Source organism: Microcebus murinus, chromosome 4 (genome assembly GCF_040939455.1).
Source record: "Microcebus murinus isolate Inina chromosome 4, M.murinus_Inina_mat1.0, whole genome shotgun sequence".
NCBI classification, from domain to species: Eukaryota; Metazoa; Chordata; class Mammalia; order Primates; family Cheirogaleidae; genus Microcebus; species Microcebus murinus.
The window spans coordinates 23,670,860-23,689,068 of NC_134107.1; the positions used below are offsets into that span (position 1 = coordinate 23,670,860).

At 37.8% G+C, this 18,209-nt stretch overlaps 2 protein-coding genes across 3 annotated transcripts in view; one reads left to right on the forward strand and one right to left on the reverse strand.

The window, feature by feature from the left end:
- Nucleotides 1-18,209, reverse strand: part of EXT2 (exostosin glycosyltransferase 2) — a 130,527-nt gene that overhangs the window by 50,809 nt on the left and 61,509 nt on the right. For both annotated transcript variants that reach the window (XM_012790422.3, XM_012790441.2), the window contains one exon: nucleotides 17,387-17,518. In XM_012790422.3, the coding sequence (XP_012645876.1) occupies nucleotides 17,387-17,518 (132 nt within the window). The remainder of the gene's footprint in view (nucleotides 1-17,386; nucleotides 17,519-18,209) is intronic.
- Nucleotides 11,874-12,403, forward strand: LOC105885508 (large ribosomal subunit protein mL42). Its single transcript, XM_076002016.1, has one exon. The coding sequence runs from the start codon at nucleotides 11,874-11,876 to the stop codon at nucleotides 12,297-12,299; it is 426 nt and encodes a 141-aa protein (XP_075858131.1). The 3' UTR covers nucleotides 12,300-12,403.

An 18,209-nucleotide genomic window follows, 5' to 3' on the forward strand; every position in this document is an offset into this window, starting at 1 on the left:
CGGACAAAATAATGGCCTTTGGCCAAAATGTCTTGTTCATCTCTCTCCCATCCGCCCACCCTTCATTTCTCACTCCTATAACAAATATTCACTCTAGAAGCCCCAGTGAGAAATCCTACTTTGTTAAACTGCAATCACATAAAAGTAATCCCTAATAGTGACGGTAACTGTCAGGTCACAATGCCAGCTGTAGAAGAATTCTTTCGCATCCCTTATTCTGGAAAGCCCCGGTACAAGAGCTGGTAGTGAGCAGACAAACCGCCAGTAGTGAGAGGCAGTTGTGGGCTCAGGTTTCAGGATGCCTTGAAGGAAAGGCCATGGGAGACTAAGCTTGAAGTCAACTACCAGTTCAAAGGGGTTCCTCCTTCAGAAAAGAGATTCAAACTCTAGCAACTAGTTCTGCCTTTGGCAATCCCAGACAAAGGAACTTGCCTGGGCCCTTCCTGCAAACCTGTTTTGCTTCCTTGTAGTTGACAGATCAGGGTAGCCCAATACAAGTCTAACCAAAACCATTCTAGCCAGGTTTACCATACAGAAAATAGAGGAAGAGTGGCCTTTGCTAGGCATTCTGAGATGTTCTTTTTGAAGTTACTCGGGGATTGTAAAATCAAGAGTGAGAAAAACTATGTATTTCATTACTAAACTAATGGACTCTTTCTACCTAAACCAAACCAACTGCAGCACAGGAGAAATCAAGCTGCAAAAGAGAATGGTCCCAATATCGAAGATTTTTTTACTGTGTATAGCTTCATGTGAAAATAGGAGACTTCAGCATATATTTGAGTCAATCATATTTGATTTAAATGAAGGTATTTTGCCTTATCAGAAAAGAGGTGAGAGAAGAAAGGAAGAGAGGAGGATGGGCCTGTTATACAGGAGCTTTTGAGCCCACAGTAATGAGGAGCCTCACCTATTCCTACCTTGATAGAAGGGGCAGTTTTCCTGGTTGTTTTGAAGTTATCAACTCTTACCTCAATGTGGTTTCAATTATGAATTACCAGACTAAAAGGGGAAAAAAAGCTTTGATTTATTCTTTTTTGCTCCAATTATGCATGATGTGTTTCCACTGAAGACTTTGGAAAGTATTTCATCATGCCTCTCATCCTGAAGTGGTCAAAGGGCAAAACCAAAAGGAGTTAACCCTTTCATTTCTCCTCTAGGTTCAAAGAGACTCCCTATCAATGGACATAGGTCGAGGCCTTTGAAACAGAGCAATGAAAGGGTTAAGCATTAGCATCATATTACTAACGTGCATAAGGGTGGTGTCCCTTGTCCAAAATGGTGAGATGATATTTATGTTAATGGTTACTGGGAGATTTGAAAGGGGCCATCAGTAATGTGGCCCATGTTGCCTTAACCATTAAATCTCTACAGCCCCAGCTACCCACGGCACGGCATCTACCAGGCATGCGCTGACATGGGGGACGGGAGAATTACAGAGACCTAACAGTGTCTTCAAGCAGGATCTCTTAGCTCAGGAGAGAAAAGATTTGGGGACAAGTCTGAAGTCTACCTGCTGCAACATGTCTTTAATTCATTCCACTCTCAATAAATAACTGATTGTTCTGAAAAACAAGAACAACACTGAAGGCCAAATCTCACTGACTACCCAGTAAAGAGACATGTGCAAGATGAAGAAAATCAAAGGCTAGAAATCCTCTTAGGGCTTCCGATTCAACTAAGTGAGACAACAAGTTATCAACTTAGGATTCCTGCAACCTATTTAAAGTAATTTGTTCATAAATGAGTTTTCTCTGTGGTGACACTCCACTCTGGGTGCACTGAAGTAACAGGTACTGTGACTCTCTGCTGTCTGGAGAAGCCAAGCCATAGACATGAACTCGGCCACAACAGCAGGACAAAGATTTCCACCATCATTCTCTCTTTCCTCCAGATGCTTTTAAGATTTTCTCTTTTTCTTTGGTTTTCTGCAGTTTCTTTATAATTACCTACCTATGGATTTGCTTTTACTTATCCTGCTTGTGGTTCATTGGTCTTCCTGGATCTCAGGCCTACTGTCACTTGACAATTCTGGAAAATTCTCAGCTCTGATTCTTTCAAAAGGGCCCATTTCCATTCCTTTCCTTTTCTCCTTCTGGAACTCAGACTAGACACATGTTGGATCTTCTCCCGCTATTCCCCACATCACTTTCCTTCTTCTCTGTGTTTTCTATCTCTTTGTCTCTTTTGGCTGCACGCTGAACAACTTCTTTGAAATCTAATAATCTAATCTAATTGCAAGTCCTTGCAGGTTTGTTTCTGCTGGTTCTCACTCATGATACTGACTATATCTTTACAGTTTTTGACTATAAGCTGCTAATTTTCCATAGACACTTAATTTGTATGAATTATTTGTGAGTTGGATTGAAAATAAGTTCCTCAAGACAGGGTTTGGGTCTGCTTCTGATGGTTCCTTTCAATTCAGGGCCACTTTCAATTAAATTCCCTTCTTAAGATTTATTTGGATCATAACTGTAGTATGAACTTGGATCAGGACCCATGGGGGGCTGGCTTGTGATTGCAGTTCTCAGCACTAGAGTCAATATAGACAGGTTTATTTCTTCTTTACCCTTTCACTGTAGATATAATCTTTTATTTTCCTGGCTTCATCAAGGAAGTCCTTGTGAGATTCCCCAACTTGGACAGGTCACAGGCTTTAAATCCTGCTCCCTGTCCCCTACTTCAGAGAGGTATCAGGTCAAAGCTCCAGACGATTAAGCTCAGCAAAAATCTCCACAGCACACGCTGACTCTGGCTCCCACGCCTCCCAGGATACCTAGTTCCACTTTGATTTGGGGGGGTCAGCAAATACCTTTCTTTCATGCCAGCTCAGCAACAGGTGAAAATGGCTTTATAATACTTCATTTAGTATTTTAGTTGTTCAGTTAGGAAGGTCACTTAGCATATCTAATCTATCATAACGCCAGGGGTAAAAGTGTTTTATATTTACACTGTCAATCTACTTAAGTGCCACTGTGGTCCCCATATAACTTGAGGGCCAAGTTTGGGGGTAAGATGAAAACAGTTATATGAAAATATGGCAGAATAACAGATGGAACAATGGGTACAGAGCCTCTACATTAGATAAGTTACCATACTTCTTCAGACCGCCACTTCCTCATTTAAAAAAGGAGGTGATAAGGAGATGCATCTTGAAGCAAATGCCTCACTTCTTTCATCTGTGAGAATGGAGCTAACAGAATGCTACTCTTGGGGTTATAAGGATTAAACAACAGAAAATACATAATAGGATCTTTATGGGCACAAAGAATGCCCTCCTGTAAATTTCAATTTTCCTCTCCAGAATCCCATCCAATTCTAAAATTTATGTTTCCATGTGATAAAGCATTATACTAGCCGCTTTATCATTAACGTTATCATTTTCATAGCACTACACCACTTACAAGATGCTTCCACAAATATCACATCGTTAATGTCTCAGAACAATTCTGTGAAATAAGTATTAGTCCCATTTTACAGATAAGGATAATGAGATAAGAAACTTGAACATGGTCAAGCTAATAAATGATCTTGAACTCAGGTTTGATTTCAAAATATCCTTTTCAATGGCCTTGATTAGCAAATCAGTTGCAAATTGTTACACTATTCTTCTGAAGCTATTATTGTTGCTAAACCCAGTCCTACAGATGAGTGAATTATTGCAAAGAGAAATTTGGTAAGTAACCTCGAGTCACTCATATCAACAGGAAAGAAGGGATTAAAACATGCAGTTTAAGAATTTCTAGGCTACAGTTAGCTTACTGAAGGCTCACAGGTTAAACCCATCTGAATGCTTCCTGAAAATTCCTGTTATTATCTGAATTTTAGCTACTTCAATTTTTTCTTTACATAGCACTGAAATTCATATTTGGCTAAATGCCCAACCTTCTTCTCTAAAGCCAAACTACTGTCAAGAAAAGCGGGAAGGGTTGCCACTGATTGCTTTTCAGGTAGTAGAGGAAAAAGTTGACATTTCATACTCCTCTTGCTTGGAAAGAAAGCCAATCATTTATAAGAACCCTCATCTGGCTGTGGCTTCCATCAGTGGGATGGACAGAAGCCAGTTAAATGGTTCAACATAAGCCATATTAAAAGAATTTGGAATGAGGAAAGAGAGGGTTCCATATGCTGATACTTTTAATAATTCATGAGTTATATCAGTCTGCAAGTAATAAATTTCACTATATATATATATATATACACACACACACACACAGTATGATTGCTTAAGATACTGGCAAAGATAACATACCATTGATTTTATTGGTTTATAATTTGATATACCAAAAATAACAGTTCAGCTGTTTAACAGTGCAAAAGATTTGGATTATTCTGAGAACATGGTCTTTAAACATGCAATCATCCCTGGATCTATTACTTTGTAAGTATACTAAAAACACTTAAAAGAAAGGTTTCAGTGAAAAACTAGTAACTTATTTGATTTAAACAAATAAGGCTGATCTACAAACCAAAGATAAAGTATTGAAGACTATTAATGATGGCTTAAACTACTACCTCTCGTGAAAAATAAAATAAATTTACAATTTCATCTGCCTCTCCCATAGTTGAAATGCTCTGACAGTTTGAAAGAGCAGCTCATTCTCTGGCCCAGGCATAAAAATGTTTATTGGCAGCCCATGACTATATTAGAGAGGTCAGCTATGGTATGGAGGAAGACTTCACTGGCTTGGTAAACAGGAACTCTTGGGAATGATTAAATACAGAATATGGCATCCAAGCTCAAAACACCAATAGTTATGACCAAGAAAATCAAAATTTTTGTACAGTTTTGAACTAATAGGAGCTTAACACCACCATTAAAGTTGATCCAGAGTAGAAAGAACAACCCCTATAATGTAGTCATTTCTTAACTCATAATTGCTCTGGAATTCCAATAAGATATATGTTTTGTCACTATGTTTTATCTCTGCTTCTTCCTGAAAAAAGGCATGAACACACAAAGGCAAAAAGAACCTTTTTCTGGGGACAACAATGGAGTAAAAGGATATTCACATGATTTCAAAGTAATTCCCCACAGGGCACATAATAAAAGGCAAAATAGTAACTTGGCATTGGAGAAGCCCAAGTTATCACCAGTAATGGGACAAATACACCAAGAACATATTACTTTTATGATATTCCTGTCAAAAATGCATAATTTGAATCTAAACTGCAAAAACATCAGACAAACCCAAATCAAGGGACATCTTACAAAATAACTAACATGTTCTCTTCAAAAATGCCTATTTCGTGCAAGGTAGAGAATGACAAAGAAATTGTTCTAGACTAAAGGAGGCTAAAGAGACATGACGATTGAATGCTTTTGCTATAATGGACATTATTAAGATAACTGACAAAATCTAAACAAGGTCCATAGAGTAGATATTATATCAATGTTTATTTCCTGATGATTTTGCTAGCTATTATAATTCTGTATGAGAATTATTTAGAGATAAAAGTTCATCATATCTGCAACTTCTAAAAGGTTCAAGAAAAAAAACATATACACACATACACAGAGAAAAAGAAATAAAGCAACTGTGATAAAATATTAACATTTGAGGAATCTGGGTGAAGGGTGTACAGAAACTCTCTACTAGTTTTAGAATTCTAATTCTGAACTGCATCAAGATAAAAAGTTAAAATAAAAAATAGAGATCTTTAAGTCTGGTTAAGTAAACAAAATGTAGATAGATGAACAAAGCAAAAAAAGCTAAACCTTCCAAGGATAATGATAATAAGACTCAGAAATTAAAGTACACAGTATCCTGGAAGAAGGGGCTCTGAGAACAAGAATGAGGGACAGTTGGTCCCAGAACCCCTTATACTCCCACACAGACAACCTTCTCCCTGCCACCCCACCCCTCAGCCTTTGCAGGAGAAGGCAGACTTATATTCTGGAGAAAATGAATAAGAGACAATCTAGACTCAGAGATACCAGACACAGAAGGCAGGGTGAGGCACCAGAACAAATACGGATTGATACAGAGGATAAAAACAATTGTGAAAACACATCATATGCTCATGGATCAGCAGAATCAACATTGTTAAAATGGCCATACTATCCAAAGTGATTTACAAATTCAATGCAATCCCCATCAAGTTACCAAAGTCATATTTCACAGATCTAGAAAAAATAACTCTACACTTTGTTTGGAAGCAGAAAAGAGCCTGAATACCCAAAGCAATCTTAAGCAAAAAGAACAAATCTGGATGCATCACATTACCAGACTTCAAACTATACTATAAGGCTATGTTAAATAAAACAACATGGTGTTAGTACAAAAATAGAGACATAAACCAATGGAACAGAACAGAGAACCCAGATATAAAACCATCTACCCACAACCAACCGTTCCTTGACAAAGCAGACAACAATGTACACTGGGGAAAAGAAGCCCTATTCAATAAATGGTGCTGGGAAAATTGGATAGCCACATGCAGAACAATGAAATAGGATCCCTACTTCTCGCTACTCACAAAAATTAACTTAAGATTGGTAAAAGACTTAGATTGAAGGCACAAAACCATAAGAATTCTAGAGGAAAATATAGGAAAAACTCTTTTAGATATCAGCCTAGGAAAATAATTTATGACTTAAGACCCCAATATCTTGCATTGGCAACAACAAAAATTAATAAATAGGATTTGATTAAACTAAAAAGCTTCAGCATAGATAAGGAAACAACCAACAGAGCAAATAGACAACCTAAAGAATGGGAGAAAATATTCGCAAGATACACATGCAAGAAAGGGCTAATAACCAGAATTTACAAAGAACTCAAGCAAATCACCAAAAAAAAAAAAAAAAGCAAACAACCTTATTAAAAAGTGCGCAAAAGACATGAACAGCAGCTTGTCAAAAGAAGAAAGACAAATGGCCAATAAGCATATGAAAAAATGCTCAACATCACTAATCATCAGGGAAATGCAAATTAAAACCACAATGAGATATCACCTTGCCCCAGTTAGAATGGCTTTTATTAAAAAGTCCAAAAACAACAGATGCTGGTGTGGATGCAGAGAGAAAGGAGCACTTATATGCTGTTGGTGGGACTGCAAATTAGTACAATCTTTTTGGAAAATAGCATGGAGATTCCTCAAAGAACTAAAAGTAAACCTACCATTTGATCCAGCAATGCCATTATTGGCATGCCTTACCCAAAGGAGAAGCCCTTTCATCAAAACAATACCTACACTCGAATGTTTATTGCAGCACAATTCACAACTGCAAAGATATGGAATCAACCCAAGTGCCCAGCAGTTCATGAGTGGATTAATAAAATGTGGTATATGTATAACATGGAGTACTACTGAGCCATAACAAGAGAGGAATTAATACCTTTTGGAACAATCTCGATGGAACTAGAGACCATTCTTCTAAGTGAAGTATCTCAAGAATGGAAAAACAAACACCTAATGTACTCACTATTAAACTGGCACTAACCAATGAGCACACACATGCACAGAGGGAAGTAAAATTCAGTGGGAATCAACTGGGGGGTGGTGAGGAAGAAGAGAGGAATAAAACAACATAACAAGTACTATGAACACTATTTGGGTGACAGGCACACATAGCAGGGTCTCAAGCATTACAAAAATGATCCATGTAACCTAAAACACTTGTACCCCCTTAATATTCTGAAATAAAAAAGGACAAATAAAGATTGAGTAATAATCTGTAAAACAAAGGACGTGAACCCATCTCCTCCCTCAAGCTCCCAAAATACTTGCAGCCTAGACTTAATATCTACCCTCTCCCCAACCCTGAAAGAAAGATTATTCTCTGGATCAATGAACCAGTCCAAGAGAAACAGTCCATGGATACCAACATTTGGACAAACAATCAGGTCCCCATCCTCTTCTAAATAAAGCCTGTAACTTGACAAGGCCTTATCCATGTACACAGAGCTTCCAATCAGCTTTCAGTGCCTCATTCTCAAATAAGAGCAGATTGCCAGGAATCATCAGGCATTTAAAGAAAGCTTCTACTATGAAAGACAGCAAGTACAAAACTAAAAAAGGAATTCAAAAGACCTAAATAACAAACGGAGCTAAGAAAAATAAAAACAAAAAAAATAATATCTTCAGAGAGAGAAAATATTGCATCATTAAAATAAGAATAGGAAGCTATAAAAAGAAATTAATTAGAAGAAAAAAGGCTCTTAAATATTAAAAGTTAATAAAAATTTAAAAATCAAAAACAGGGGCTCTGAAAAAAACACAAGATTGAGGAAATATCTGAAAAATTCGAACAAAAAGACCAAGAGATGTTAAAATAAGAAAAATAAGGATCAATCTAGCACATTCATGATCTAGGTAACAGAAGTTCCATAACAAGAGAAAAGAGAAAACAGAGGAAGATAACCAAAGAAATAAAAGAAAAAAATTTCTCAGAACTGAAAGACAAGGATTTCCACTTTTAAAAAGGCCCAAATCGGTACCCAGTTAGCAAAAAACGTCCATCCCAGGGCATTTCATCATAAAACTTTTTAGAACATAGAATTTGCCAGGAGAAAAAAAAAAGTCACATAAAAGTATCAGGAATTAGATTGACATCTCACCTTTTGAGATTAAGATGGGAAGCTTAGAAGATAACGGAGCAATACTTTCAAATTCTGAAGAAAATCTACCTCAGCCAGAATTCTGCAGTATCCCAGCTATTAATGAAATGTGAAACAGAATAAATACACTTTCAGGCATGCAAGGTAACAGACAGTTTATGTACCATAGTCCATTTCTCAAGAAGCTATTGGAAAACATAAGCCACAAAAGAGGATGTTAGAAGATGGACATGAGGAATCCAACAAAGCATAGAGAAAAAGGGAATCCCCAGCATTACGGCCACTGTATGGGAGACCTAGACAGTGACCACTCCAGACTGGAACAGAAGATGGGGGCTACAGAAGACATGACTCCAAAAAGAAAGAGAAAGAAAAATCCTGTGCTTTACTTATACTTGGCCACTTTATTATTTTTTTGGAGAATCTAGTAAAAACTAATTAGTGATAGGAACATGGAAAACTAAGGGGAAAAAACGAGTTAGTTATTAACTCCCTGGAAAATAAAAAGTTGTACAAGAAAGGAAACATAATCCTTGTTTACAACTTTGGTTCAACTGAAAACAGCACTTATATAGTCCTAATAATGTGTATAATAAACACTGCTTTAATGAAAAATGATGGCACAGCCCTACTGGTAAGATGGGAGAGCAGAAAGGGAAGGGGAGAGAACAGGAGAAAAAGGGCTAATTCAAAGGAAATTTAAAATGGTCCCTGAATAAGAAATAAAAAACAGCACTTTATGGGGAAAAAGGAAGAAAATATCAGAGGAAAGTTAAAAGAGTTGAAAAAGCAGCTGCTCCTTGGGAATAGGCCCTAATTTTCCTTATATGCTTTATTTTACTATTTGAATTTTTAAGCCATATATGTGTTAAGTCATACTATTTTGTAAAACATAAAATTAAGAAATGTAGCTGAGGAAGAAAAGGCTAAAAATAAAGAATCAATCTCTAGTTGAAGCAATGTATACATTTTTCTAATCTGCAGCTGTAATGGCCTATTTATTAAAAAATTACACTCAAATATTAATGAACTGGGAGATACATAAAAAGGATAGGATATTAGAAATGGAAACAAAATTCATCATCCTAAGGTTATCATACTCGACCACCACATTGTCCTGGTAATTTCTGTTACAGAATCATTCAAGCAGACCTTGAGGGAGAATCAAATGGCCTCTGAAACAAGAGGAAAGGGAACTTGATGTGCTGCTTTAAGTGATAGCTGGTGCATGAAAGATAACTTTGCCCAAACATTCAGTATGTTCTTAATTAACCTACTGCCAGATCAGGCTCCCCCAGACTCTGAAAAGCAATGCTACTCACTACCCTCCCACAAGCTGTGTGACGTAAGAAAGCCAGAGCCATAGAAGTGGACTGTAAGAAGGCGGCAGAGGAAGGACCGCGCCCAAGGAAACAGTGTGTATGGACCCATCCAGCACCATCACTGAGGCCGCCATGCAGGTATGTTACAGTCTCTCTCTACTACGAAGGGTCACGCAAAAGATCTGGCTGCCATGACCATCGAGCAACATCTCCAAGTTTGTCTTTTCATATTCCTTATCTATCCTCCCTGTCTGGATCCGGCTGTGACCCAATCTTTTTCATTTTCTATCTGACCATCAGAATCAGCCAAGTTCTTTGCTTGGGGCCCCACCAGATTATGCTCTCTGGATCTTCTTGCATCTCTCCATCTGGAGACCCAGCTCTGCTTTCCTTATCCCCTGAATGCTGATGTCCTGAGACTTTCTATTAATAGCTTGTTTCCAAAGAAGTAAAAGGTATTCAAGGAAAGGTTTGGAATTTAGGGTAGGATACGGGATCACTTGTGCAAATGTGGTCCTATAAATGCAATACCTATAAAAACAGTAGACTTCAAAAAGCTTAAATTTACCTAAAATTCAAGCTAATATTTCTGAATTCCATACATATTTTTATCATATCTAGGCAGTGGGAGGAAGGAGGAGAGAATAAGCCAAGAAGACCTCCTGGGGGGCAGGGTAGGCTTTCAAATTCCAGAGAAACATTCCACAAATTAAAGGGCGCTGAGTTGAGTTAAACAGACTGTTAACCTGCTATCTTTTCAACTTAGCGTTCTGCTTCATACATCTGAGCTGGCACTTCTTCAGCTTGCAGAGTGATATATTGCTTGTTAGTATTTACAGCTGAGTGATATTTTCAGCTGCTTGTGCAACCACAACCTTTGTGAGCGAGGGCCGCCGTCTGGACATCTAAGTACAGGCAGCCCTGAGTGCTTCATGTACCTCAGAGGCTGGTCTGAAAGCAGCCTCTGGATGCTTCTAATCCAAGCCTTGGAGGTCAAGAACAGCAACCGGATGGGGAGAGAGGGAGAGCCACCTCCAGTCAGTGAGTTAGGACACACACATGAATCGAATCCCACATCATAATACGGGCCCCACACCAGCAGCATCAATACCCAAGACTTGGGAACTTGGTAGAAACGTGCATTCTAGGCTCCCACCTCAGACCTACCCAATCTGAATCTTGGGGTGCAGTGGCAGCACTCTGGTTTTAAGAAGCCTTTCTAGAGATTCTGATGCATATGAGAGTCTGAGAGCCACTGCCCCATAGCAAGCTCTACCATGTCTTGCCCACAACTCTGATTCCTGATCCTTAGGGGTGATGCTTACCAATCAAGTGCTCTTATGCAATATTCTCATCTGGCTGATCCCTTTCTAAATCTCCAAAAACTAGACTTAGACTGAGGCTTATAGGAAGTCCAGGTAAGTATATAATCCTCATCTGAGGCTTTGGTTACAGCAAAGTCGCCACTCTGGCTAGATTTCACAGAAACAAGCTATTGTTTTTTAACCTCATTCTTATTCTAGGTACAATAATCTATTTTAAGTCACTTCCCCATTTTTTTCATTAATTTTTTTATCAATGGCCATGGGGACCCCTACTGTCTCCCCTTCTCTGTTTTAGGTCTAATACGGTAAATGAGGAAAAGAAAAAAAAATCTGGAGTATATTTATTAGTGTTATCTATGATAGCAAACTTGGAAAAAAGTGTCTATAAAAAGAGTAAATAAAATTATAACATACTGATAAGAGGGGGTATAATCTTTCAAATCATACTGTAGAAAAATAACATGGGAAAATACTACATTCTACATAATTTTAAGACTGCATTATGTTTAGCTTTTAAAAAATTGTCACTGAGGAAACAAGATGGCAGGCTCACGGCGAGGAGCTGTCAAGGGATGAAAATTGGTGTGCCCAGAAACAGATTTTAAAAGCAGTTCTTCTTCAGAACATCTTTTTCATACTCCCTGATAAGCATCTTGATCACCATGGCCGCAGCAGCAGTAAAATGGGTGATATCAAAGAGACCTATCTTGAAACATTTATTTCCAATCCAAAATGGAGCTTTATCTTGTGTTTGTCATAAATCTACATATTCTTCTCTACCAGATGACTATAATTGCAAAGTTGAGCTTGCTTTGACATCTGATGGCAGGACGATAGTCTGCTACCACCCTTCGGTGGACATTCCATATGAACACACAAAACCTATCCCTCGACCAGATCCTGTGCATAATAATGAAGAAACACATGATCACATGCTGAAAACCAGATTAGCAGAAAAAAGTGAAAACCTTGAGCAAGGACCCATGATAAAACAACTTAGCAAAATGTTCTTTACTACTAAGCACCGTTGGTATCCTCGTGGACAGTGTCACACTTGTAAGAAACTGAATCCTCCAAAGGACAGATAATATTGAGGTTCTCCAGGGAATCAGAGAGAAATGCCCCTCATTTGCCATTTGAGGAAATGTAATCTGGTGTATTCACTAATATGTTATACAGTAAAATGGTAATAATAAAATGTCTTTTCATATATTAGAATGTGCATTTCTTTATATTAAGTCTGGATTTGACATTCTCCTTAAGAGAAACCTATTTCATCTTTTTTTTTTTTGCAATATTAAAGTCTTTCATTTACAGATGGAAAAAAAAATTGTCAATGAGAGGATATGGTTTTGAGAGCACATGCCAGAAATCCAAAATTCACAGTTTAAAGTTCACAGTCTCAGTCCTCCTACATGTGTTCCTATCTGCCAGAGAACCACAGGTAAGACAAGGGAGAGAGCGTCCGAGGAGGTCCCCAGCTACAGAGGCTCTTCCCAGTGTTAGGGATGAAGGTCTGCCAAGAGGCAATGCCAGAAATGGCACTGTAGTTGGAAGTGATACAGGATAGAGTATGTAGGGAGATGATAAAGATTTGCTTAATTGTACAAAAAGAGAAAAAAATAAAAGCATGGAGAGACAGACTTGGTAAAATATTTAGGCAGCCTTGACATGAGGAGCTAAGAAAATTAATGATGAAAACATGCAGTCTTCCCTTATATAGACCCTTAACTTGGTGAGAAATTCCTTTCACAGAGATTCAAATCAAAGTGCCAATCTCCCCCATCCAGACAGATCTGCTACTTTAAGTTATATTCAAGAATCACTGTGTCGAACTCTTTCAAGTTTTGAGGGTGTGGCACAATGTGGTTAAATATAATCCGCCTCATTTTTACAGATAAGAATGGCAGAGCACCTAGTGACAGGAATATTCTGCAAGGCCAGCCCTCACTGTCTTCATCATTCACACACATAGACCTTTTCTATGTTAAATTAAGTCAGTTGCATCTGGCCAAAATATGACTCTTGACTCTCACCTCTTGCTCTCCAGTCTGAGCAAGCTCAGTGCACGGCCAGAGGCCATGACAGTGGCATATCTTTGAAAAACCCAGACCATTCCTTGATTTACTGACCAAGATCCATAGCTACTCTTACGTCAGGGTGTCTGACATTGTAAATTTGACGGAATCTAGAGAAGAGACTCCCCTGCAGGTTGGGCTCATAGTAATCTCATCTAGAGTAGGTTAAATATTTCTGAAGGGGAGGGGAGAACTAAACTATAAATAAATCATGGCTCCTCAGGCCCCTTGTCAGTTGCTTTCACTGAAGAGGCAGAATGTATAACCTACTGCTTTAAATCAGGGCTCTCATCACCTAAGCTCTTAGTAAGGACTATTTAAGAAAGAGTTAAAGAAAAAATATAGAATACATTTTCTAGTTGTATGCCTAGATTTATGCTATTATGATTAAGTTCTTTACCAAATTGATAAGAATTCAGTACTTTGATCATTTTGTTCTAAACTGAAACATACCTATTTCAAAGCTGCAAAATTTCATATTCTATTTTCTCCTCATCTATATTCTTATAAAAGAGAACTAAAATCCCAACCCTTTATTCTTATTAAACATCTCTTAGAGCTTTAGATATAAGTGCAGGATAAGGTCCCACTATTTCCACACTTTCATTCTGGGTCATAGCCATCCACCTATATGAATTCTCCTGCTTGGAACAGATGCAATATTCTTCATCTCAAATTTGTACCATTTGAACAACTGGGTCTGACTGACATCTACAGGACATTCTACCCAAAACCCACTGAATATATGTTCTTCTCATCAGCTCACGGGACATTCTCTAAGATTGACCATATTCTAGGACACAAAGTAAATCTCAAGAAATTTAAAAAAAATAGAAATCATACCATGTACCTTCTCAGATCACAGTGGAATAAAAGTAGAAATCAACCCTAACAGAAACTCAAATTTCTACACAAAAACGTGGAAATTAAACAACCTCCTACTAAATGATTACTTCATAAATGAAGAAATCAAGATGGAAATAAAAAAATTCTATACTCCTACACTGCTGGTGGGACTGCAAATTAGTTCAACCTCTGTGGAAAGCAATATGGAGATACCTTAAAGCAATACAAGTGAATCTACCATTTGATCCAGCAATCCCATTGCTGGGCATCTACCCAAAAGATCCAATGACACTCTACAAAAAAGACACCTGCACTTGAATGTTTATAGCAGCACAATTCATAATTGCAAGGCTGTGGAAACAGCCCAAGTGCCCATCAATCCAAGAATGGATTAATAAAATGTGGTATATGTATACCATGGAGTACTATTCAGCTCTAAGAAACAATGGTGATATAGTACATCTTATATTTTCCTGGTTAGAGCTGGAACCCATACTATTAAGTGAAGTTTCCCAAGAATGGAAAAACAAGCACCACATATACTCACCAGCAAATTGGTATTAACTGAACAGCACCTAAGTGGTCACATAGGTACTACAGTAATAGGGTATTGGGCAGGGGGGAGGGGGGCGGGTATATACATATATAATGAGTGAGATGTGCACCATCTGGGGGATGGTCATGCTGGAGACTCAGACTTGTGGGGGGAGGGGGGGAAATGGGCATTTATTGAAACCTTAAAATCTATACCCCCATAATATGCCAAAATTAAAAAAAATAAAAGAAATAAATTTAAAAAAAAAATTTGTACCATTTGCTTGGAACAGTAGTAATATTCAGAGGAGGCTCAAGGGTTCCTATATAATTCCATAGATAACTTGCAGGTAGAAGACCTGGGTTTGCGTGTTTACATAACTTGCCAAACATGACTTTAGACAAGTCTTTAGGCACTATGAGTCTCATTATGACTGCTTTACAGATGGGAAAGGATCTATAACTTTCCCTACCTTCCCAGCAGGGTGAGGGTCAAATAAAACAATGGCTGTCACATCAACATGTCATTAAGTCTTGCTTGAATGGCTCAAGTCCTAGGGACCCACTCTTCCTCTCTCCCTTTCTCCTTCCCTCCTTCCTTCTTTCATATATATATATATATATATATATATATATCTCAAGGACCTCCTGTCTAAATTGTTCTAGGTATTCTTAGGAGAATAGTGAGATAAGTCAGAAATGTCCTTAAGGTGCCTAAAACTTCACAGGAAATTATACTTTTATACATGGTAAGTGCTAGGAAAGGAATAAAGATAACATGCTCTAATAGTTACGAGGAGAAAAAGGGAGTCAGGAAAACCTCCAAGAGACAGGAGTATATGAGTAGGCCACGGAAGCATGGATAAAATATAGACATTTAGAGTTTATGGAGTAGAAAGGCATGCCAAGGAAAGGACCAAGACTTAATCACATGTTGATGTGACAGCCATTGTTTTATTTGACCCTCACCTGGACATTGTATATACCAGAAAGACAAATCTTTCTTCCAGACAGCAAGACCCATTGCAATGTAAGCTCCCCAAAGGTATGGATCTTTTTATGCTTTGTTCACTAATACAGTCAAAGTACCAAAACCATTGCTTAGAACATAACAGGTATTCGATAAATGGCTACTGTCAATAAATGCCTACTGAACAAATAAATGCCTAAAACAATGCAAAAATTCAATATAATATCAATAAAAATACAAACAGGATTATGTGGAAAAGCCTGACAAAGATATCAACCTTCCACTTGAAAAAATATATACAAAAGATCATTTTTCACCTGGTAGATGAGCAAAAATTCAAGTATTCAGGGTTAATGAAGGCATGAAGAACAAGAACACACAAAATGTTATTTGTGCAACTATATATGGGTATGGTGTTTTGAAAGGAGAATTTGTTAATATCTATCAATATTTAAAATGTGTCCTTTCTTTAGGCAATTTCTCAGCTGGAATTAAGTCTATATAGTCACACATTTATGCACAAACATATATGAGAGTATGTCCCTTGTATTCCCGTTAGAAAATAGAAAAAAAAAAGAAAGTCTAAACATCTATCAATAATAGACCTATTACATAAAATATACCCAAATAATGGAATACTATACAGCCATCCTAAAATACTGAAGTGGACCTATATAGAAAGAAATGGAAATAGGTCCGTGATCTATTGTTACAGTAAAAAAGGCAAGGTGCAGAAAAATATGTACAGTATGATCCTATTTGTGTTTTAAAATTATATCATTATGCTATATATGAACAGAAACATTCTGGAAGGTTATCTTTAGCAATGGATTCAAGGAGATAGAAGAAAACCTCACCTCAAGCAAAACAGAAAGATGTTTGTTGTTGTTGTTACCATAAGCATATACTGACATTTAGAGAAGGCAAAATCAGGAGACAAGAAGGGCTGGCCAGAAAGAGAACAATAATTAGAATGAAGAATGGAGAAGAGTCTAGTTCTTGTGCATAAAAGCCTTGAGGGCTGCGAGCTGGACAGCCAAGTACACTTGCAGCTAGGAAGCAATAACTGCCAGCGCCAGGGCTTTAGGCATTTTCAGCGAGAAAGAAGGTGTGGCTGGAAGCCACTGCCACAATCCCTACAATGCCACAAGTGCCTTGTGGCTTCTTCAGGCAAGGAAGAAGTCCTGAAAGCAGTTTTGGACCACTCCATCTCTTTTCAGGAAGAGCCAAAGGCCTCCGCCACAGTCTCGAGCAAGTGACTGTAGCAATCCATAATGCCTCTAGATCACTTTTGTTTACTGTTTCCCTTAGAGTGTTGGAAATATTAATTGGAATAAAAGTAAAGCACTTAGCACAGTCTCTGGCAGAGAGTAAGCACACAAAATATAAGCTATTATTAAGTTGCTTACAGAACTTTTTCAATAGTTCTAAGCACTACAACTGCAAAAGTCATCAAGAAGTCTTTGATTTCCAACAAGACCCATGCTTCCCCATTTATTTCTGCAATAAATAAACACACTGTCTTCCTAAGCACATTTCAAACAAACTGGAAGCTGCTGCTTCAGTGTTTCTTACTTTTGTCAGCATTTCAAAATTAAACTGCCTTTTTCAGGCCCAAGTATAAAAAGCACACTTAAGTCTTAGAAAGCTAGAATTTAAATAACCTTTACAATTGTAGTACATTTTCCTTTCTCCTATCCTGACAGCTGGACCATGCCTCACATGGCTAGCAATTGAATTCACTTACCACAGCAGGAGGGTCATTCCATTCTTCATAGGAGATGGCTGCGTACGGATAGATCCGGTCATTGATAATCTGCAGGGTAGCCAAGGCAATGGCTTTAATTGACTGGAAGTATGCTTCCCAGAACCACCGTGCCTATAAAGAAAACAACATTCTTTTAAGCGAACAAGTGAGACAGAGTGGAAGACCTCGATACTCTATCATTGTCAACTCTGGACCTAGGTTATTTCTTTATTCCCAAAAAGGGAGTGCCTAGGGCAAATGCCCCCTGCTGTCCAAGCCAGCTCCATCTGAAGTGTGTATGTATCAAATGCAGTCAAAACAGAATGTTAGCAAATGAAATGCACACTGGATTCAGTTTAGATATAAGAGAAACTCTGTGATGATGACACTACCAATGTATTATACCAAAGCAAGTTTATAGTATTTTTCCTTAGATGTAACATACAAGGTAAAGTATATAAATCTTAAACATATAGCTCAACAAATTTTTACATATGCACGTATTCTTACAACTACTACCCAGATGAAGTATATATTATAGAACATTCCAGCACTGCATGCTACTTCCCAGTCAGTATCTCCCCCCTCTTAAGAATAACCATTATTCTGATTTCTACTGTACCCACCTTAAATTTCACATAAATGGAATCAAACAGTATTTACTCCTTTGTGTCTGACTTCTTTGGTTCAACAGTTATGATATCTAAATCAGGTTTTGGTATCAAGGTTATCTTGGCCTTATAAAATGAGTTAGAAAGTGTTCCCTCTTTTTCTATTCTTTAAAAAATTGTATGCAAGATCAGTACTATTTCTTCCATGAAAG